General features: G+C 41.7%; 1 protein-coding gene across 24 annotated transcripts in view; it reads left to right on the top strand.

Moving 5' to 3' along the window:
- dmd (dystrophin) overlaps positions 1-21,314 on the top strand; it is a 1,604,005-nt gene that overhangs the window by 1,234,007 nt on the left and 348,684 nt on the right. For all 24 annotated transcript variants that reach the window (XR_011341867.1, XM_069890130.1, XM_069890120.1 and 21 more), the window contains one exon: positions 16,328-16,445. Coding sequence is in view for 23 of the 24 variants with exons in the window: in XM_069890130.1 (XP_069746231.1) it covers positions 16,328-16,445 (118 nt within the window). In the remaining variant the exon portion in view is untranslated. The remainder of the gene's footprint in view (positions 1-16,327; positions 16,446-21,314) is intronic.

Consider the following 21,314-nt stretch of genomic DNA (forward strand, 5'->3'; position numbering starts at 1 on the left):
AAATCGCCTTTGCTGTATTGAACTCTTTTCTCTTCTTTAGGAGTTCAAAACTTATATCTGGATAAATGAAGATTTTTTGCCCTTTATACTCCAGCGGTTTGTTGCCCTCTCTTACTTTTTCCATTGTCTTCTCCAGTACCTTTTCTCTTGTAGTATATCTTAGGAATTTTACTACAATAGATCTTGGTTTTTGTTGTGGTTGTGGTTTAGAGGCCAATACTCTATGTGCCCTTTCTATTTCCATTTGTTGCTGTAGTTCTGGACATCCTAGGGTCTTAGGGAGCCACTCTTTTATAAACTCCCTCATATTCTTGCCTTCTTCATCTTCCTTAAGGCCCACTATCTTTATGTTATTTCTTCTGTTATGGTTTTCCATTGTATCTATTTTTTGAGCTAGTAGTTCTTGTGTCTCTTTTGTTTTTTTATTAGATTCCTCCAATTTCTTTTTTAAGTCTTCTACCTCCATTTCTGCTGCTACTGCCCGCTCTTCCATCTTGTCCATTTTCTTTCCCATTTCTGTTAAGGTCATCTCTATTTTATTCATTTTCTCTTCTGTGTTGTTTATTCTTTTTCTTAAATCCTTAAATTCCTGTGTTTGCCATTCTTTAAATGACTCCATGTATCCTTTAATAAGAGAAAGTATATCCTTTATCTTGCCTTTCTTTTCTTCTTCTATTTCACTGTACTCTTCCTCTTCCTCTTCTTCTTCCTCCTCTGGGTTGGCCATCTGTTGTTTCTTTGGTGCCCTTTCCTCCTCTTCTTTCTTGTTTCTATTGTCTTCTGTGGTCTCTTCTTGCTGCAGGTGTTCTGCAGCTGTCGTTGCCGGCTGTGGAGATCGACTCCCCAGCTGGTCCCCCCTCCCGTCGGTGTGTTTTTTTTCATTCGCATCGCACATGCGCGATTCTTCGCGCATGCGCGGTTGCGCACTTTTACTCGGCTCAGCGAGCCATTTTTGTAGTCCATTATTTACCGACCTGAGGGAGCGGGTTTCTCTCTCCGCAGCGGGCCTCTTCGGACAGGTAAGGCCTTCACCTTTTTCCTCCTTTGTCTTCTCTTCCTCTCTTCTTACCGTTGCTTTCGATTTTTCTTTTTTTGTCGCCATCTTCTTTCCACCTTTATACTCACTTTTCTGTAACTTTTATTTCTGTGCCTTTGTGTTTTCCTTTGTTTTTCCCGACTTTTCTGGAGAGGGCTGGAGTTCACCGTCCGGCCACTAGTCCATCACCTGACTCCTCCAGCTCTCCAAATCTATTTGAGAACTAATGAGGCTTACAGCTTTCCAGTCTTGCCACTATATTTTGGATATTTGACAGTTACAACAAATTTAATCTGTTTCTGTTTAATAAAAGATTTCCAAGCACTCGCAAGGCATGTGACCTCAAGTCAGAAGATTGGGAATTGTACAAAGTAGGAAAGTGGGTGAAAATTAATAACGCTAATCATTTTCGAGGTTTAAAACGGGCGTCAATATGCTGAATGGTTGGTGGTGTGCCCTGGAAGTCTGTGACACATGATGTTGTGAAGGATCCAGTGCAGTGGTGAAATGCCCATAACAGTCTTCGTAGATACCCCTTTGGCCAACTCAGTCAAAGACTGTTCAATGAACACGACCTCCAACATGGCTAGAGCTCATGGCTTACTGTTCAGCATTATCCCTTTCTCTTCCATCTCTTCTAAGATGCAGAACATTCACTTCAAGACACTGTTAAAATGCACCGATGTAGTTTGCGCAAATTCCTCAAAATCCACTGGCAGGATAAGCAAACCAAAATAAATATCCTCTTCCAAATGAAAATTCCAGCATTGATGTTCCAGATGGACAGTTCCAATTTCCTGACAAAATTGTTTGCATTCCCAACACCAGTCTCCCAAAATGGGCACTCCAATCCAAACTCTGTAATAGGAAGAGATTACTGGGCAGACAGGAAAGGTTTCAAATTTTTCTTCAAACCCTCTGAATGCATGTGTTATCGCCACTGACTACTGTGAAACCTTGCCCAAAGGTGAAGAAGGAACGTGTGTTGGGAGATCATGGTCAAAACTTGCTAGAGGACAGCATAATGGACAGAACACAGCATTTCACCCACAGCCACCCTTCTGCCTCATCCATTATGTCCTACTCCACCTGTACTGGAGTCTGCATACCTTTCTTTGGCCTCAGGGGTCACTTGAGAATGAAGGTAGAAGCAAACTGTCCTCAATTCTTTAGGACCACTCAGGAAGTAAGAAATACAAGTGCAGACCCCTTCTCAAAATTCCAGGATTCCGATGTTTCATATGTGCTCGAAAGTGATATAATAGAAGTGAGAGACTGGCATTGCTGATCAGGGAGAATGTCACAGTGGCACTTGAAGACAACATCCGTGAGAGAAGTATAAAAACAATTACTGTGATGGGGACATCTAATAGCCATCAAGAGATTATGAAGACTGTAAAAGCAGTAGTTTCATCGGGAAGCTTCACTTACCCTAATGTTAACTGGGATATCCTTCGTGCCAGAAGCTTAGAATGGACAGAATTTTTTGGGTGCATCTAAAAGGGATTCTTGAAATTCTATGCAGTTAGACCAATGTCGGAAACCTTATCTTGCCATTTGATCCTGCCCAGGTGATTCGAGATTCAGTGGGAAAACATTTTGTGAACAGTATTAACTGATCAGAATTCCACAAATTTTCAGGAAGTTATGGATGAAGATAAAACTGGACCTTGGGGAAAAGTGCTTAATTGGGGAGAGGCTAATTACCACAGTATTAGACAGGAGCTGGACAGAGTGGAGTGGGAGCAGCTGTCATTGGGTAAGTCCACGTCTGATGTGTGGGAGTGGTTTGAAAGTGAACTGGTCAGGATTCAGAACCAACATTATTCAGAACCAACATGTTCCTCTCAGGAAGAAAGACAGAAATAGCTAAATTTGGTAACCTTGGGTGATGAAATATTTTAGAAATTTAGTCAGCACAAAGAAGCATGTGTCAAGTTCAGGAAGCTAAAAAATCAGACAGGGCCCATGAGGAATATGAAGGTAGTTGATGAAGAACTTCAACAAGGAAATGAAAGGGGATGAAATGTTCCTTGCTTGTAGCATTGAAGAGGATCCCAAGGCATCTTATACAGGCATTAAAAACAAGAGAATAGCTCAGGTGAGGGCAAGACCACTCAAGGAGAGCATACAAATTATAGCCTGAAGCCAAAGAAAATGGGTAAAGTACTTGACAAGTATTTCATTTGTATTCACCAAGGAGAAGGATATGGGGGATAGTGAAAACAGGGAGGAGTGTGCTGTTATTTTAAGGCACGTTGCTGTAGAAAAAGGTGTTGGATCTTAAAGTGGACAAGTCTGCAGGACCTGGTGCGATCTATCCTATGTTACTCAGAGAGGCAAAGGAGCAGATTTCTGGGCATTTCACAGGGATCTTTGCCTCCTCAGTTGTGTCAGGAGATGTGCCAAAGGACTGGAGAGAGATCATATGATCAGGGTATTGAGTCATGACACACTCACATAATCAGAGGATTGGCCACGTGAAGAGAAATGTGAAGCATGTGCTAAAAGGCGAGACAAGCAGCTCAATGTAAGTTCTTCTTGGAGGAGGTGGGCTTCCAAATGTTGGGCCAATGCATACAAACGTTGAGTGCAAAAGCAGAGTGAAGAAAGATTGGGTCATGTTGTTCAGTGCATAATGGTGAAATAGTGTGGGGTGAATGAAAAAGTTGGTCATATCATTGGAGAATACACTGAATGGCATTCTGAGAGCCTTTCAGAAAAGCTGTGGCTTTGAAACGTCAATTGTTCAGGTGCTGGTAACACCTTTGCAGATGCTGTAGCCACTGCAAGGCTACGAATGAAGCAAATGTTGAATTTCAACAGAAGTGAGGCACTTGGGCAGACAGTGACCTATCACTCTCAGTATCAGAATAGACTGTCATGAAGTGAGAAGATAATTTTGCAGAGCAAAATCTCAAGTGAGCCAGCAAGGTAGATCTTGGTGCTAAATGCCAGTGTGGAGGGAGGCTATTTAGAACAGTCCAAGTTTAAATTATCCTTTAGACAGTGATTCATCATATTCAGCGCAATGGAATTCTTCCAGTCCAAGACATAATAAGTTCATAACTTATCCGCGTGGTACATGAAGCTACTTCATAATAAATCATACTACAATCACTGTTTGTTTGCTAGAATCAACATAAAAGGGACAGCTTAAGAAGTTGGTGCTTTAGTAAATGAGACGTCATTTGAAAGAGATTGAGTTGTTGGTGGAATTATTGAATGGGATCAAATTCACACTGAGCTGGATGTCATGAGTGAGGACTGTACAGAAAAGAGGAGGCATTTCAAGGGAAATGAAGATATCATGATGGATGTCACACCAGGGATGTTGGTCCAGGGTGCTGCAGAGAAACTGAAAACAATTCTGACCAAAGAGTAAGCAATCCAGAAAGAGATGGCCAGGAGATGGCTTTCAAAAGTTCACTGCCAGAGAAGGAACAAAGGAAAGTTCACATTATATAGTGAATCTGAGTGAAAATCAAGATGCAGGTCAGAATGAGAGCAGAGGCTTGAAGATGAGAAGAATGAAGAAATAATCGAATGAGATGATGATCTAATTCAGTGTAAACTATTTTGTCATAAACCAAAAGCAGCCTGGTCAATGCAGTGGTTCAACAGCAGTGTTTAGTCTGACAGATTACATATAAACTTGCAAAATCATGTATTTTATAATAATGCATCTTTGAAGTTGCAATTGCGCAATGACTGGGAGACAAATTATGCCTGAAGATCATTTGCAAAAGTTATCCTGTGGCATAATAAATCTGGAAACCAGCAATGGTAATTTCAAATTCCACTATACAGTTTGGAATTGAGAAGATTAAGAACGTGAATGAACTTATTTTGATGAAATTACCGTACTAATTGCATGTATGCATTTCAACAAATAATGAGTTAATTACCTGAAATGATACCCAATAATTATCTGCTATGATTTCATGTTTGTTGATAGTTGATGTTTTGCCTGGGTCTGTCACTATCGAATGAGGAAACAAAGTCGTGCGTTACCGTGCATATGAGTATACCTTGTGGAGCTGTGCACATCATGTGGGGAAATGTGTGATTGTTGCATCTGCTGTGATTCTAAGGTTGACTGCTTCTGTGGATCACTCTGCCTTTGTTGCTTCGCTCAGGGTTTAGAAGCACAAAAGAGGTGATGGTCCAATACCACAGATCAACAAACAGATTACCAGTTTAGTTCTAGTCACCTTGGTGAATTCATGGTATTTTAAGCATCTTTAATTCAAAGCTCAAATAGGGAGCCTATTGACTTGCGGTGAATGCACCATACAGCCTGTCTAACTTAGGTAGTACTAAAACTGAAGTGAAAAATTCTGAATCTGCATTGCTAAACCTTCTGACATTATAATGTATCACCAAGCAACATGAAGAGAGTAAAACAGGTTTTATTCGAAGATCTTTGCAAAAAAAAGCATTATTGTCTGATATTATCATTGTCCAAATTTTAGTAGGGAAATTAATTTTTGTGACTTGCCTTGCTGAAATTGATTTTTAAATTAAGTTGTGAATTGCTGAGCTATTTTGAAGGATCATATTTTACGCGGCTGTTATCTTGTATCATCAGAAAACTATTTATGGTTCTGAACATCCAATGATGTTGTCTGCTGATGAAGCCAGAATTCTTTAATTTACCGTTTGCTATCATGATTGGTGAGGTAGTTGAAACAAGTTTGAGGTAGAAAAACAATTGACAGCTACTAATGAGAATCTAAAAATGAATTTTGGTTTCAGTTTGGTTAAAGGCAAAATCATGATGTGGGTAATATTTAAATCTTGATGATGCATCATTAAGGAGGATCTCTCCTGCACAAAGAGAGGAATCCATAAAATTTATCCACAAAAGCAATTTGGAGACCAAAACATTATAGGTGTACCATTTTATATTCCAGCTGCAATAATATTTCCACATATTTACTGACAGCGATTTATAAAATGATGTGTTGTAATCAAACGGTTCAATGATCTATCTGGTTAATAAAGCTCTGGAAGTCTGCTGGCAACTTTTCACAAAAGCACAGTTGAAGATTTGTATTTTATGTACTATTTTACCAATCAAGATTCAAGTCTTGTCCTTGCAAAAAATAAAGAATTGTGTAAGAATTCTATTTACTTTTGAAATGTATTAAGCAAAATATTATGTGACTTGTTCAGATATTCATTTTTGTTATAAATGGCCTGTGCTCCTATAAATACAACAGCAGGTTGTGAACTCCCTTGGGGTTGTTTGTCTGGTCCCATTCTGGTTCTCATCAGCATTGGTGCCCACTGTTGAAAGAGATAGTATTTTTTCTGATTGTAACATGAAAGCAAAGTGGTTAAATCACATCTGAAAGACAAATAGAAATGGATTCTGGCTGAATCACTGCATGATGTGCTCCTGGCTCAATTGCATGGCCATATTTGATGTTGGTTGTCCATGTAATAGGTTGTTGTTATATCTCCCTCGCTCTCATATTCTCTTCCTCTGACATTCTCTCTCACTGTATCTTGTTCTCTTCATTTCACTCGCATATCACCTGCCCCACCCCACAGGCTACACATCCACTCTGAATTTTCTGGCATCACAATTACCCCATCTCCCATTGTTCCCCACCTCTATACCTGTGATTATTCCTCTCATACTCCCATTCACACTAATACATGATATTAAATCAATGCAAAACAAGAAACAAACCTTTGTTATCAGCATCCAGAGACGTAATCACATTTTTATTCTTGCATGATTGGTGAGGTAGTTGAAACAAATTTTGATTTTGTTGTTATTACAGTATTTCTGTTCAAATTATGTAGTAAGGATCTATCACATCAACAGATTTATTCATGATTAATTTATTACAAACATTGAATGTGAGATATTTATCTTGTTGATAGCCTGATATTCGCACAGAACATGAAAGAGAATATTCCCAGGTGTTATACTTGGCTTGACGATCAGAAATGGTCTGATTTTTATTTTGTACCTCCACAGGAGAGTGATGTTTTCACCAATATTTATTTCTTGACTATTTTAACTGAAGTAGAAAAATTAGTCATGTTCTGGTTGTTGTTTATTGGAACAAATAATCCAGCGGAGGATGAAGTGTAAGAGAGGCCCATGGCAGGGGAGAGAGCGAGGGTCTGCTGGTACTTGTGCATCGAGCTGAAGGTGGTCCATAGGATAGGATGGGAGAAGCAAAGAGAGCAGGAGTCAATGCCGCACCTGTACCTGAGATCCTGGTGGGGGCTTTGTCTTCATTTTTGTCTCCTGGAGACGCTGAAAAGACTTGCTGAATTTCTCCTGCATTTCGGTGTGTTTATTGAAACATGCTGGATCCTGTTTGACTGAGGTTACAGAAGCAACTGTATTTCAAAGTACTTGATCAACACTGAATTGCATTCAGATGGTCTAAAGCCATGAAAATCACAGCATAAATGCAATTCCTCTTTGGAAAAAAAAGCAAATCTTCAGAGCTGCATTTTTTAGATTAAAGTTTCATGGGTTCCTGAGCCAGCAGCATAAGTTACCAGACAGATGTGTGTCTGGTAAATGGGATTTGCTGTGTGTTAGGATGCAAGCAGCAGATTTTCAGTGAGATAACTTTGTCAAGGAATGAAAATTGGGAGGCCAATTATAAGTAGAATAGATTAATCGAACCTGAACAAACAAAATCAGAACTAAAAATTGAAGCAAATAGACTGGGGTATGCATTGGCATTGAGCAGTATTCTTGAGGTAGATACATGTGACATTGGTGATGGAGCAGGTACCTTGCCATTCGCATCTCATTCAAATACAAGAACAAGGTTGTAAACCAGTGGTTCTCAACCTTTTACTTTCCACTCACATTCCACTTTAAGTAACCCCTATGCCATAGGAGCTCTATGATTAGTAATGGATTGCTTAAGGTGGTATGTGGATGGAAAGAAAAAGTTTGAAAACCACTATTTTAATCGTCCCTCATTGACTCGTTCTGTGCCCGGTTTCATGACTCCAAAGGAAATGGGCCAATGACAATTTTTCTCAAACAAAATATTTCAGTAACAATTGGGTGTAGAGCAGTGATTCTCAACCTTCCTTCCCACTCACATGCCACTTTAAGCAATCCCTTAGTAATCACAGAGCACTGATGGGATGGGATTACTTAAAGTGGCATGTGAGTGGAAAGAAAAAGGTTGAGAACCACTGTTGTAAACAGTCTCTCTCTGACTAGATCATTTGCTCGAGGAGACGAGTTAATTCGATGATTCCAGAACAAAATCATGCCAAGAGCTGCTGTCAGTGACTTGGTCTTCCTCATGTCAAGATGGGGGAGAGTTGTGCTCAGGTACTGAAGTTTGGGGGAGGCAGCATGACAAATGGGAAGCTGGTGGCACTGAGAAGGTCAGGCATCATTTATGGAGACCGATGGACAGTCAAGATTTTGGCTTGGATCCTTTAATGAGACTAAAGAAGAAAGGAGTGGTATAAAGACAAAAGTTGGGAGAGGTGGAGTGACTGGTTGAGGGAGAGACTTCAATGAGTGGAGAAGGGTTTGAGACAAAAATAAGAACGTTAGTGAGTTAGTGAGAGGCAGCATGCAAAAGAGAAAGAGCCAGCAATTAAGATGTGGTATAATTGTATCTTCAAAATTCAAGGTTCCTTTTATTGTCACGTAATAATGTATAGAAATGTAATATACATGATACATGTCAACTTTTGTCTCCCGTAAGGTAAACAAAGAGTCATGATATGCATTGCCTGGCACCCCTCACAATAAGAGAAAGAGGCTCCCTTCAGAGACACTGTCCACGGGATCGCCTTCAGCGCTCTTGCAGCCTCTGCAGCAACACAGACTCCTGCTTCATCCATTGCAACCCGAGCTCCAGATCCAGAGCTGGATCAGGAAGCCTTCAGTGCCCAAGATCCTTCAGGAGCCCTTCTTGCCATCAGCACCTCCTCGAATCCTGGTTCCGATACCTGTATTACACGAGTCAAATCTTCAGCAGCCCGGAGCTTTTGTGGGTCCCTCGATGAGAATTGCCAGCAGCCCTCAGCCTGTGTGGTCCTTCGACTGTAAGTCGCCGATTGCCCGCAGCCTGTGTGGGTCCCTCATCTCCGAACCCCTCGCTGTTGTGGTCACCTTCCCTGTAAGGTTGTCTCTCATGCTTCTCCTTCACTGTGGTGGGTGTTCTCCCCATTTCTGGTGCCCTTCTGAAAAGGAGACCCTGTCCTTGAAGAGCACAGACACTTTTAATTGGCAATGGCTCAGTAACTCTCAACAACTCTCAGGTGCACTGATCAAAATACCTTTTTCTCCTTTCAACTTTTGCCACAAGGTGGAAATTAATGAACAGGATTGCCATCGTCATAAAGGCTCTGATGGACTTAACAATGTGGAAGTTTTCTCTTTTTCTACACCGGAGCTAGAATTTGGTGGGAAATGCACCTGTTGCTGGATTCATCTCAGAAGCACTCGCAGATTCAGATCCCCCATATAAATACTCAAGTTCAGAGTGCAGCAACCAGTGTGGAGAAACTTCATCAAGTCCATGGGAGGCTATAAACTATTGTAAGCTCTCTTTTGTGCCACTTGTTTAGATGGGTTTGTAGCCTGTTCATGTTCTGCACCCTGACTGAATTCACAAAGGATCTCTTTCGTCCTGGAGACAGATCGGGCACTGATTGCATCATCAAGAACTGATTTTGTATTGATCTCCTTGACTTAATATGACACAGAGGGAACCATTTGGTCCAGGGGAGCAACCCTATTCATCCCTGTTCCCCTTCCTTATTCACTGGCTTCCAAATTCCAAATTGGAAACAACCTGCCACAAACACCCTCTGATGTTGGTCAACTCCTATTTTAATTCCTCACCTGTGGTGAGGGTAACATTGAGTAGTCAATGAACTACCGGCACATCTTTTGAGATGTAGAAGGAAACTAGACCACTCAGAGGGGTCACAGGGAGCATGTTAAACACCGCCCCTCCAAGGCAGGATTAAACCCATGTCTCCAGGGCAATGAGGCAGCACCCATACGATATCTGCAAATGTCTTGCTCCAAAAAGATCCTCTGGCAAAATCTGCAAGTTGAGCCATAAGGGAATTCTCCTGGGAACTGAATGATCCACGATGACCACACGGTATCTGATGAACTTCAAAAACATGATATCTGCTTAGTTGATCTTCATCTGACCTATTTCCAAAGATCATTGGTGACCCTGCATTGACACAGTTATACAGGGAGGAGAGAAATAGTCATTCTTTGAATTTCAAGGATACCACTGATGTTGGAGGAAGACACTTTTGAGTAGGAATTGGATATGTGCTCTCTGTGCCACATGTGTGATATCACAGCATGCTTCTGAAATTGCACTCAATGGAACTGAACTTAAGGAGGAGAGTTCACAGCAATGTGAAGTGAGTACAGCATGTAAAATGACTAGATCCCATTCGCGGCACAAACAATAAAGGGCCCAAAAGTACAATGGAGTCCAAGTCAGGGTCACGTCTTGGATGGTGAATCAACTGCTGCATTAGTATTTAATCATTTCAGGCTTGGTCAGCATATGGGGCATTGCTTTTAGCTTTGGACAAAGCCTCCTGATGGCCTACATTGATCTTCTTTTCCCCATTCAAAAAGCCTGTGTCTCGATTTAAATACCCCCCTCTCCTCTGCATGCTCTTACTTCACAGCAGGTCTTTGATCTGGGACATTTAAACATGAATTATCACAGCACATTTTGGGAGAAAGTTTCCTATCCCATCTCTCCATTGCTGGAGAAAGATGCATGAAAGTGTTATTTTTCCACTGGTTAAAGAAGACAACCTGTTCCCTTTCGAGGTGAATGATTTCAGTGCAAGAAATTTGTTAATCCTGATGGTGGTCAAAGAATGATGCTGATACAGTTCAAGTAAATGTCCAAGTTATGAGAGGTTGTGCTATGAAAGTAGATTGTTCTGTTAATCTCACAACTACCCAATTTGCGAAGTTCAGGTCAAGTACCCCACATCTGAAAACCAAAAAAAAATCCAGAAACCGATTTATTTTGTTTAGCACCAACATGACGTCACAAGTTGAAAACAATTCACCACCTGCCTTGCCCATGTGGGGCTCTGACGCTCTGAGGGCGCCATTTTGATAACAACAGAACTCTGGTATACAAAGATATGATTGAAAATGGCAAAAAGGCCTGCAGGTACCATGTCAGCAGAGATTTTTTTTTTCCATTTAGTGGTACCATGTCGGTGCTCAAAAGGCCTGCCGTTTGTTGTTGCTACTTAATCACTGATGCTACTGAGCTGCTCAGTTCCATTGTTCCAAAAACCGTAAAACGTCTGGTCCCAAGCATTTTGGATGAATGGTACCGTACTGCACTCAATCCTCTGTAACAAGACAAAGCTCAAATGGGAAGGAAACATGACAAAGCAGCATCTTAGCAAGTTATTACAGCAGATTATCTCTCTGGCTGTTCAAGGTAATTCTAGTTCAATGTGCCCCACTTTTAATCATTACACCAATACATTTTTTGTTCTTTTTAATGTTTTGGCCTGCTCATACATGTTAGTAGATTAATCTCCAAATACCTGATCTGCAGATTCAAGATACACATTTTAAAATGAAACGAATAACTGAAAATATTAATGGTAAAAGGGCTGTAGCCAAAGCAACTGTTTGAAGCAATTGAACAAATTAGATTACATTTTATTGAATTGCGCTTTAAGGTTTTTCTTTTTGAGTTGGGAGGATATTTCACAATTGATGGAGATTGTTCATTTGGAAATTCAGTGCTGGTGGATGTATCAATGGTGATGTATCAAAGGCAAATAATGCCTTTGGAAGACTACACAAAAGAGTCTGGAAAAACAACCACCTGAAGAAACACACAAAGATCAGCATGTACAGAGCCGTTGTCATACCCACGCTCCTGTTTGGCTCCGAATCATGGGTCCTCTACCGGCATCACCTACGGCTCCTAGAACGCTTCCATCAGTGCTGTCTCCGCTCCATCCTCAACATTCATTGGAATGACTTCATCACCAACATCGAAGTACTCGAGCTGGCAGAGTCCGCAAGCATCGAATCCATGCTGCTGAAGACCCAACTGCGCTGGGTGGGTCACGTCTCCAGAATGGAGGACCATCGCCTTCCCAAGATCGTGTTATATGGCGAGCTCTCCACTGGCCACCATGACAGAGGTGCACCAAAGAAAAGGTACAAGGACTGCCTAAAGAAATCTCTTGGTGCCTGCCACATTGACCACCACCAGTGGGCTGATATCGCCTCCAACCGTGCATCTTGGTGCCTCACAGTTCGGCGGGCAGCAACGTCCTTTGAAGAAGACGGCAGAGCCCACCTCACTGACAAAAGACAAAGGAGGAAAAACCCAACACCCAACCCACCAATTTTCCCTTGCAACCGTGCCTGCCTGTCCTGCATCGGACTTGTCAGTCACCAACGAGCCTGCAGCAGACGTGGACATACCCCTCCATAAATCTTCATCCGCGAAGCCAAGCAGAAGAAAGATAGGATACAGATAACATGAGACACAAACGTTTTGTTTTGAGCTGCAGCTACGTCTAATGTTTGGTTCATGTTGGAGGTGGAGAAAAGGAGTGACCGAAATCTGAAAGACCCCTTCAGCTCAATTTTGATGCAGGAATTAACTTCAAGCTCTGTCTTGGCTTTAACAATTGAAGCTCATGCTAACTTGTAAAATGGCTTTGCCTGTGCATAAGTATCAGAGTAAAAAAATTGTTGCAAGTCACAGTGAAGATAGAATTGCCTTAAGCTAACCATCTGGTGAAGAGACTGGCATTTAAATGCTGATGGATATGAAGCTATTGTCCAAGAAATTGCCTTTAAAAGGCAATACATTATTACCAGATGTGAAAAATGTACACTTACTACTAAATTTATGAGCATTAAAGATTCTGAGAAATGCCAGAGGAGTTCATTTTTGGACATTAAATCACTGTCGATTGAAATGGTGGAGCAGGAGGAGAAGTATTGGGATTGCAGCATTGAGAATGCAAATAGAGCATTAAGCCAATAACTGGGAATGGAACAAAAGTTTGACATTGACGTTGGCTTGAAACTAAACATCTGACATTGGAAAACCATATCTTGGATTAGATACTTGATGAACTCCCATCACTCTGCATAACAAGGCTTGCAAATCTGTTTTCATTCTGTAATGTTTATCCATTGCATGGTTTTCTGTCATGTGTTCTCTGGATCTGTTAATTTCACAGCAGTGAAGAATGCAGATATTGGTGCTCCAAGGAAACATTGGTCGGATGCTCTATATCAGTGGGATGCTGCTCTGTTGAGCCACGTACTTATCATGCATAGGTGATCGCTCCCTGCACTGGTGGAGAGATGTTTCATGACTCATTCCTTCCCGACCATTTGCTGACCACTCCATCTTCTGCCATGCCACAATGGATATTGGAATCAAGTCAATCCCCTAAGGAGTTCAAGGAGCATAGGAATTCACTGATGAAAAAAATCAAGCAGACAAAATAGGGAACAGAGATGATCTTGCCAGATAAGTTAAAGAAGAATGCTCAAAGATTTCCCAAAGATATTAAGAATAAAAGGGTAACTTGAACATTACAGCACAGTACAGAAGCTTCAGAACACAATATTGTGCAAACTGATGGAAATCAACTACTCAACAATGTAATCCTTCCCTACCTCACATCCAAGCCCTCTATTTTATTCTATCCGTGTGCCTATCTAAGAGTCAATTGAATGTCTCTATTGCACCAGCCCACCCCCCCACCCCCCCCCCCCCCACCCCAGCAATGCACTCCAGGCACCCATCACTCTCTGAGTAAAAAAAATTACCTTTGACATCTCCTCTAAACTTTACTCCACTTGCTTTAAACCGATATTACCTGCTATTTGCCATTGTCAAATAGCAGCTACCCAAGTAACTAGGGAGATTTAGCAAATAACAGGGAGACAAGAGGGCCCTGATAGGATCATTGTGGTCTCTGAGTTTGGAGTCTTGGGAGATGGGTGAAGTCTTCAATTAGCACTTCTCTTCTGGATTTACAGTGGAGAAGGTCACAAAAGGGAGCAAGTAATGTCTGAAACATATTGATAGAAAGAAAGAGGAGATGTTGGCCATCAAGGCGCAAAAGAGGGGTAAATCCCTGAACAAGTGTATCCTTGGACATTGTAGGAAGATAGGAAAGAAATTGCTTGGCAAAGATTTTAGTCTCTTGGTCAGTCACAAAGGCACTGCAAAACTGGAAGGTGGCTCATGTCCCTTTATTTTGAAAGTGCTGCAAGGATGAGCTGGAGGAATGAATGCCAGTGAGTTGAGGCCTTTAACAAGGTTCTGCATGGTGGGCTAGTCTTGAAGATGAGATGAGGTGGGATCCAGTACAGTTGCAATGCAACACTGACCAATGAAAGCAAATGTGCCTAATGTCTTTTTAACCTCCCTGTCAATATGTGTTGCCGCTTTCATGGAACTACTGTATGTACTTGGTAATCAGTATTTACTCTCATTCTTGCCCTGGTTTAACTTATGAAGGTGCTGCACCTTGCACTTGTCAGAGTTAAATTCCATTCACCATTCTTTGGCCCACTTTCCCACTTCATTTCAATCCTGTTATAATCTCAGATAAGCCACATTTGGACAAGTACGTGGATTGGAAAGGTTGAGAGGGATATAAGCCAAACAGAGGCAAATGGGATTTGTTCAAGGAGTCACCGTTATCATCATGGACGAATTGTTTTATATGTATCAATCTGCAACAATGGATTATGAACCAATGATCCATTTATTGTAAGGAAATGGCTTGCAATTGTGTGAAACCAGGTTGGCTGGTAGAATTACTCCCACAATCATAGACCCCAGCCCTCTAGCAGCTGACATTGATCCAAAACTATCCAGCGTTGTGACTTGAAGAAGCCTGGAATTCTTGCCGACATTTCTCTGTGAACCAGAAATTTAAATATTTCTTTTGTCCTGGTTTTGGTCTTACTTCTTTCTCTGTGAACATTATGTCTGTAGTTTAAAAAAAAAGGTGGTGTTGCCAGAGCTACTGTAAGAGCAGCATGACCACTGGGGGCATTTCCAGGATAGTGATGAGCATAGATACAGCACTGTTCCTTGTCCTTCTGCCACCAGCTGCATACAGGCTTTAAACGCCCTTTAAAAGGTCCAACGGTGTTTGTAAGTAAAATCCTGCAACCACTAAGTCTGTACCCAAGATGATGATGCCTGTGCTTCCAGGCAGTTGCCACGAGAGGTTGCAGACTCGGGGAAGTGCAGGTCACCTGAAATGGGAAGAACATCTCCCCCACCCTCTTTTGAAAAGGACAAATGTGGGATATGACCCTACAGGGTAGTGACCACGGCAGCAGACCAGTGAGAGGCTCAGCGGCTGAAAGACCCTACCATGTTGGCGACCACAGCAGTACACTAGGGAAGGGCTCAGTGGAAGGCTGCTGTGATTTGCGGCCGGGGTCCCGCATGGACTGCTGGACACCAGCTCATGGTAGCCAGGATTCGAGAGGGTGCTGAGAACAAGAAGGGCTCCCGAATGTCCTTGGACGCTGAAGGCTTCCTGATCATGTCATAGGTTTGGATGTGGAGCTCAGGTTGCCGAAGAATCGACCAGGAGTCTGTGTTCAGAGGCTGTGGGAGCACTCAGTGTCTGAAGAGATTCTCTTTTTATTTTCCTCTCATACTGTAAGGGGCGCTGGACAGTACTAATGTCGACTCTTGGTCTGCCTTGCATCAGGCAAAAGTTAAAGTATATCAAGTAACATTTTTTAAATTTATTATGTTGCAGCAAAAGGAACCTTGAAAATTGAGCCTTGTACCTTGATCTATCAGTAGTTCATGTGACATGTCCAATTGCCCCTAATGACATGGTGAGATCAAAACCACAATATCAATGTATCTTTTTACTTCAATGTGTTCATATTTACTTATGTGCATCTAATTATGGGCATGAATGAAAAACATTTTGTTTGCCAATAACCATGAAATTGAGGATCAGCACGGACGATTAATTGCAATTTCTAGGCTGAGCTTGGAATAGCTGCTGAGAGCAGCACATCTCCAACCTCGTGGCATTTTTAAAACCTGTCATTGAGTCATTTTATGGGCTTCCAAGTGGATTTGTGAACCTTTCACATTTATGTTCATTACTTGTGTTGGTATACAAGTCAGTCCCACGTACTGTATCTGGAAATGAATCTGTTTGAGCCTCCATCAAATGGTGTCTGGTGGAGAACCTTTCCTGGTCATCAGTTGTTGTTGCCTTCCTGTCTTCCAGGCCACTCTGCAAGACTTGGATCAAAAGCGCCCTCAGCTGGATGAGCTTATCACTGCAGCACAGAACCTGAAGAACAAGACAACCAATCAGGAGGCCCGAGCCATCATCACAGACCGCAGTGAGCATGGACATTTTGTCACTCTTCAAAATTGTCTCCTGTCCTGGAATGGACCAGTTTATAATTGTAATACAGTATATCCTGCTTGATGAATCTATGGAACCTTTCGTAAGCCAAAATGGTGTCCTCGAAGGTCCATTCACTACTATTGAAGGGTATTTTCATAAAAACAAAATCCCATTCAAATTCTTTCATAAAAGTGAAAATGACTTTCTTTGTAAAAGTGAATTTTCATAATTTGAGTATTTATAAGGTGGGTTATACCTGTACTACTTTGGATAAATTCTCTTCAGTGAATAAGAGACTGAAGAAACTTGTTGCCTTCCTATGATACAGGTGCATGGAATGAGCTGAAATTTGATGTTTTGAACTCTGTTCGGAAGGCATTGCAGTCATAAAACACCCTGTTTCCAATATGGATGTGGCTGCAAAAGTAACAGCATGCTCCACAGTTCCCCGAATGGCTCCAACAAATGGGATTGTTGAGTAGCAGAGATTTTTGAAATAAATGTTCCCCATTGACTGGCCATTCTCAGCTGGATGGACTCCAGGTTACTTCAGGAGGGTGCTGAAGGATACCGGCCCGAGTCCCTGCCCCTGATGCATTGGTGAATGTGAGGGGACTGTCAAGTCAGGTGAATCCGTCAGAGCCGAAGTCGTGTGGTGACCCAGTTCATTGTGTCACATGGAAAATGATGATGAATATGTGGATAAGGCATCCTGGCCCAGCATCAAACCCTGCAATAAAAACCAAGACTGAACCAAGTCAATCAGAGAAGTGTGAAGCTTGCCAACTTTCTCATCATGGAAGCCCATCCACAAGTCCCAATTGCTTTTCGTAAACTAGAACCATAGAACACTACAGCACGTATACAGGCCCTTCAGTCCATCTAGCCTGCATTGCACTATCATCCTGTCTTGTCCCAGCAACTTGCATCAGAACCATAGCCTTCCCATCCAGGTACCCATCTAGATTTTTCTGAAATATCAAAATCCAGCCCACATTTTCCACTTCAGCTGGCAGCTCATATAGCACACTCTCACCACCCTCTACATGAAGAAGTTCCACTCCCCAATTTTCCTTTAAACATTTTCACCTTTCATACTTTAGCTATATCCTCTAGTTCTTCTCTCACCCATCCTCACTAGAAAAGCCTGATTGCGTTTACTCTATATATACCCCTCCTAATTTTGTGTACCCCTATCAAATGTCCCTTCATTCTTCCATGTTCCAGGGAATAAATCCTAACCTGTTTAAGCTTTCACTGTAACAGCATCAAAAGCCATTCACTGTTTGTTTATTATCATTTGACTATACATATTCAACCATTTGAAATAGTGTTACTCTAGACCACAGTCTACACCTAATAAGCATTCAATAATAATCACATTAATTTATAAAAAATTAATGAAAAAATATGGATAAATATTTCAGAATAATTTACTCATTTCATTTGGAAGAGACATAAGGTTACAGGATACCACTCATCAATGTCGCAGCATCAAAACCTATTAACCAGTCCCAATACCATGATTAGTGACTTTTCCCAGCAGTGAAGCCTGATCCATTCTTGTCTGTGGATCATCACCAATCCCAGTACTTCTTGACCAAACTCGCACGCAGTGCTCCGCGAACCGGTCCCTGCACGCAGTGCTCCGCAAACTGGTCCCTGCACGCAGTGCTCCACAAAGCAGCCCCCGCACAGTGTTCCATGAACTGTAGACTGTTGTAGACTTGAAGGCAATCCAAGTGGGATTCATTTGTTAATCCCTGGAACGAGAACATCTCCCTGGGTTTGTGAGTGAGTAGCGGAAAAAAGGTTGTGAACCACTGGTTTAGTGATTGTACCAAAATTTTTTTTTTTTCAAACTTTATTTATTGAAAAGTTATTGGTAAATATACAAAATACACTTCACAACAAAATATTTATATATATGAAAATAAAGAGAAAAAAAATTGTACCAAAATATTTCATATCCATACAACATTTCATTTCCAACAGTGGGGCAATATTGAATAAGGGGAGACAGAAATGGGCGGGCAAGGAGTTCTGAGAGGACAGGAACTTCTTGCAAAGGGTGGTGAATCTCTGGACTTTCTAACCCAGGAAGTTGCAGTGGTCAGAATATTTGGGAAATAAAAGAGGACAACTTCCTCTCTGCCTCTGTCATCTCCTTCAACCTTGTACCCGTTCATATTCTCATTTATATAAAACTCTTGTTAGATCACACTTGGAGTGTTGCATTTATTTCTGGTTGCATCATTACGGGAAGGATGTGGAAGGTTTGGAGATGGCAAAGATGAGACTTATCAGGCTGTTGTCTGGATTGGGGAACATTTTTGAAGCAAGGTTGGCAGAGCTGGGGCTTTTCACTTTGTAGTGACCAAGGATGAGAAGTGACTTGATAGAAGGTGGCGTGGTTTGCTTGGTGGTTAGTGTAATGCTATTACAGTCCGTGCAACCAGGATTCAAATGTGGCATTTGTCTGTAAGGACATTGTACATTCTCCACATGTCTGAATGGGTTTCCTCCCATCCTTCAAAGCCAATGAGGTTGCAGGTTAATTGAGTGTATTTGGACAGCCTGGGCTCATTGGTGGAAGGACCTCTTACTGTACTATACTGTATATCTAATTTAAAAACATTGAGAGGTTCAGATCGGGTGAAGAATCAGCACCTTTTCCTGGGGCAACCACAGCAAATACCAGAGGGCAGCACAGTTAGTGCAAATCTGTTACAGTGCCAGCAACCAGGGTTCGAATCCCATGCTGGCTATAAGGAGTTTGTAGGTTCTCCCTACATCTGCTTGGGTTTCCTCTGGGTGCTCCAGTTTCCTCCCACCCTTCAAAATGTACCAGGGTTGGAGATCAACTGAGTGGCATGGGCTTATGAGCTAAAAGGGCCTGTTACCATGCTGCATGTCCAAATTTATTTTAATAAATCTGCTTAAGGTGAGTGGAAAAAGCTTGTGGGAGCTATCAGAGGTACCTGTGTGTTTTTGACCCACAGAATGATGGCTGCCTAAAATGCATTGCAGAGGATGGTGATGGAGGCTGGTACAATAGGGACATTCAGAAACTTCTTAAATAAGCACATGGATGTAAGAAAAATAAAGGATGTAGGTATACGGTAGGGAAGGATTAGATTGTTGTGGAGTAGGTTTATAGCGATTAGCACAACATTATGGGCTGAAGGGCCTGTAATAAGCTATAATGTTCTATGTTCATTCTGACTGATCCTGAATGTAATCAATCCACTATTTATGTCTCTATATTTGTTCCCAGGCCATGATGCTCCCTGAACCTTGTATCTTTTCCTCTTTATACCTGGATATGCTCCTCTGTCAAGTCCAATTATTTGACTCAACTACTTTGGACATCTGCCCTTGTATCTCCTTCCACTGTTTAATGTCAAACTTTGATGTGACCATGCTCCAATGAATTGACATGGGATATTATGCCATGCTGAAGGCATCATATAAATTCATGCTTTTGTTGATGTGACAGAACAGCAGTTTCAACTCAAATGACAAATAATACATGTGTAAAAAGTGCAGTGAATAGACCTTCAGTGAGCCAAGATTGTGAAGAAAAAACGTTAACATATTTTTGGGGCACATTTATCCCACTGCAACTACTCCAGGAGAAGGAGATGGTTCTTTGGGTATTGAGATGAGCACTTATCTTGTCTTCCAAAGTGTTTTTGTTTAATGTGTATCATGTGCTTTGGGTCAGACCCATACAGAAGATTAGAAACCTAGTGAAATGTTCTCCAAGCTTTCGAGTCTTTAGCATGTTTTTTTTTGTGAAAGAGCTAAGGAATTTAGCTGTTGGCAGCAGAGAATCTGTAAAAGCTGAAGTACCAAGAACTTACCCAAAGTAAGATACTGCACATGGTTGAAAACTGCAATATAAACAAAGTGTTGGGAAGTCTGTTATGAGGAAGACAGAGTGGGATGGTGAGCCTTTGGTCAGAATATTTTAACCTTCTTCATTTGGTCCCTGATTCATTGCTGAGTTTTATGCATCCTAAATGTTGGCCTTCCACTCTCAACCAAGGAGAAACTGCTTGCACGCATCCAAAACGAAAATGTGAAATACCAGTTGAGTGCAAGTCTTTCTTTAATTTTCAAAGGGCCCAGTCTGTAAATCTTTTGGGAACATGCAATGGAACGTGTTCCAGTGTGACTCCTGCATTCTCTGCATGTTAATTGCCATCACTGAGAGCTGGAGTGAAACACAGTGGTTAAGCACCTTAGGGTGGAAGACACACAAATCCCAGGACATGTCATTCTTGCACAAATGTATCTGAAACGCAGCAGCATTGGTCTCCACATCTGCCATCCATTGCTCAGTACAATCAATGAGCTGCTGGAGGGACTTGGTGGGTGACTAGAAATGGACAGTCAACATTTCAGATCAGGACCCTTGATCAAGACTGAAGTGGGAAGGGGAATTACAAAGGGTATCAAAGTGTGGAAGAAGCAGGAAGGATCTAAGAGGTGAACGAGCATTGCCAGAAGATGGTGAAGATGAAGATAAACCACTGGGAGAGGTTGGAGAAAAGTGCAAGAACAGGAGAGAGTAAAGAAACAGAGAGAGGTGGGTGTTGCCTAAAACTGGAAAAATTTCATGTTCATATCGTTCGATTTGTAACTGTCCAAAAGAAATATGAGGTGTTGTTCCTCAAGTTTATGTTTGGCCTCACCCCGGCTTTGGATGAGGCCAAGGACAGATAGATATATCTGTGTGAGAAGGGTGAAGGGAATTCAAATGGGAGAGCAAGCTTCAACCACAGATAGAGCTCAGCAAAATGGTCACCTCATCAATGTTAGATCTTAGTGATATAGAGAAGCCCATGTTGAATGC

Source organism: Narcine bancroftii, chromosome 7, assembly GCF_036971445.1.
Source record: "Narcine bancroftii isolate sNarBan1 chromosome 7, sNarBan1.hap1, whole genome shotgun sequence".
Classification (NCBI taxonomy): Eukaryota; Metazoa; Chordata; class Chondrichthyes; order Torpediniformes; family Narcinidae; genus Narcine; species Narcine bancroftii.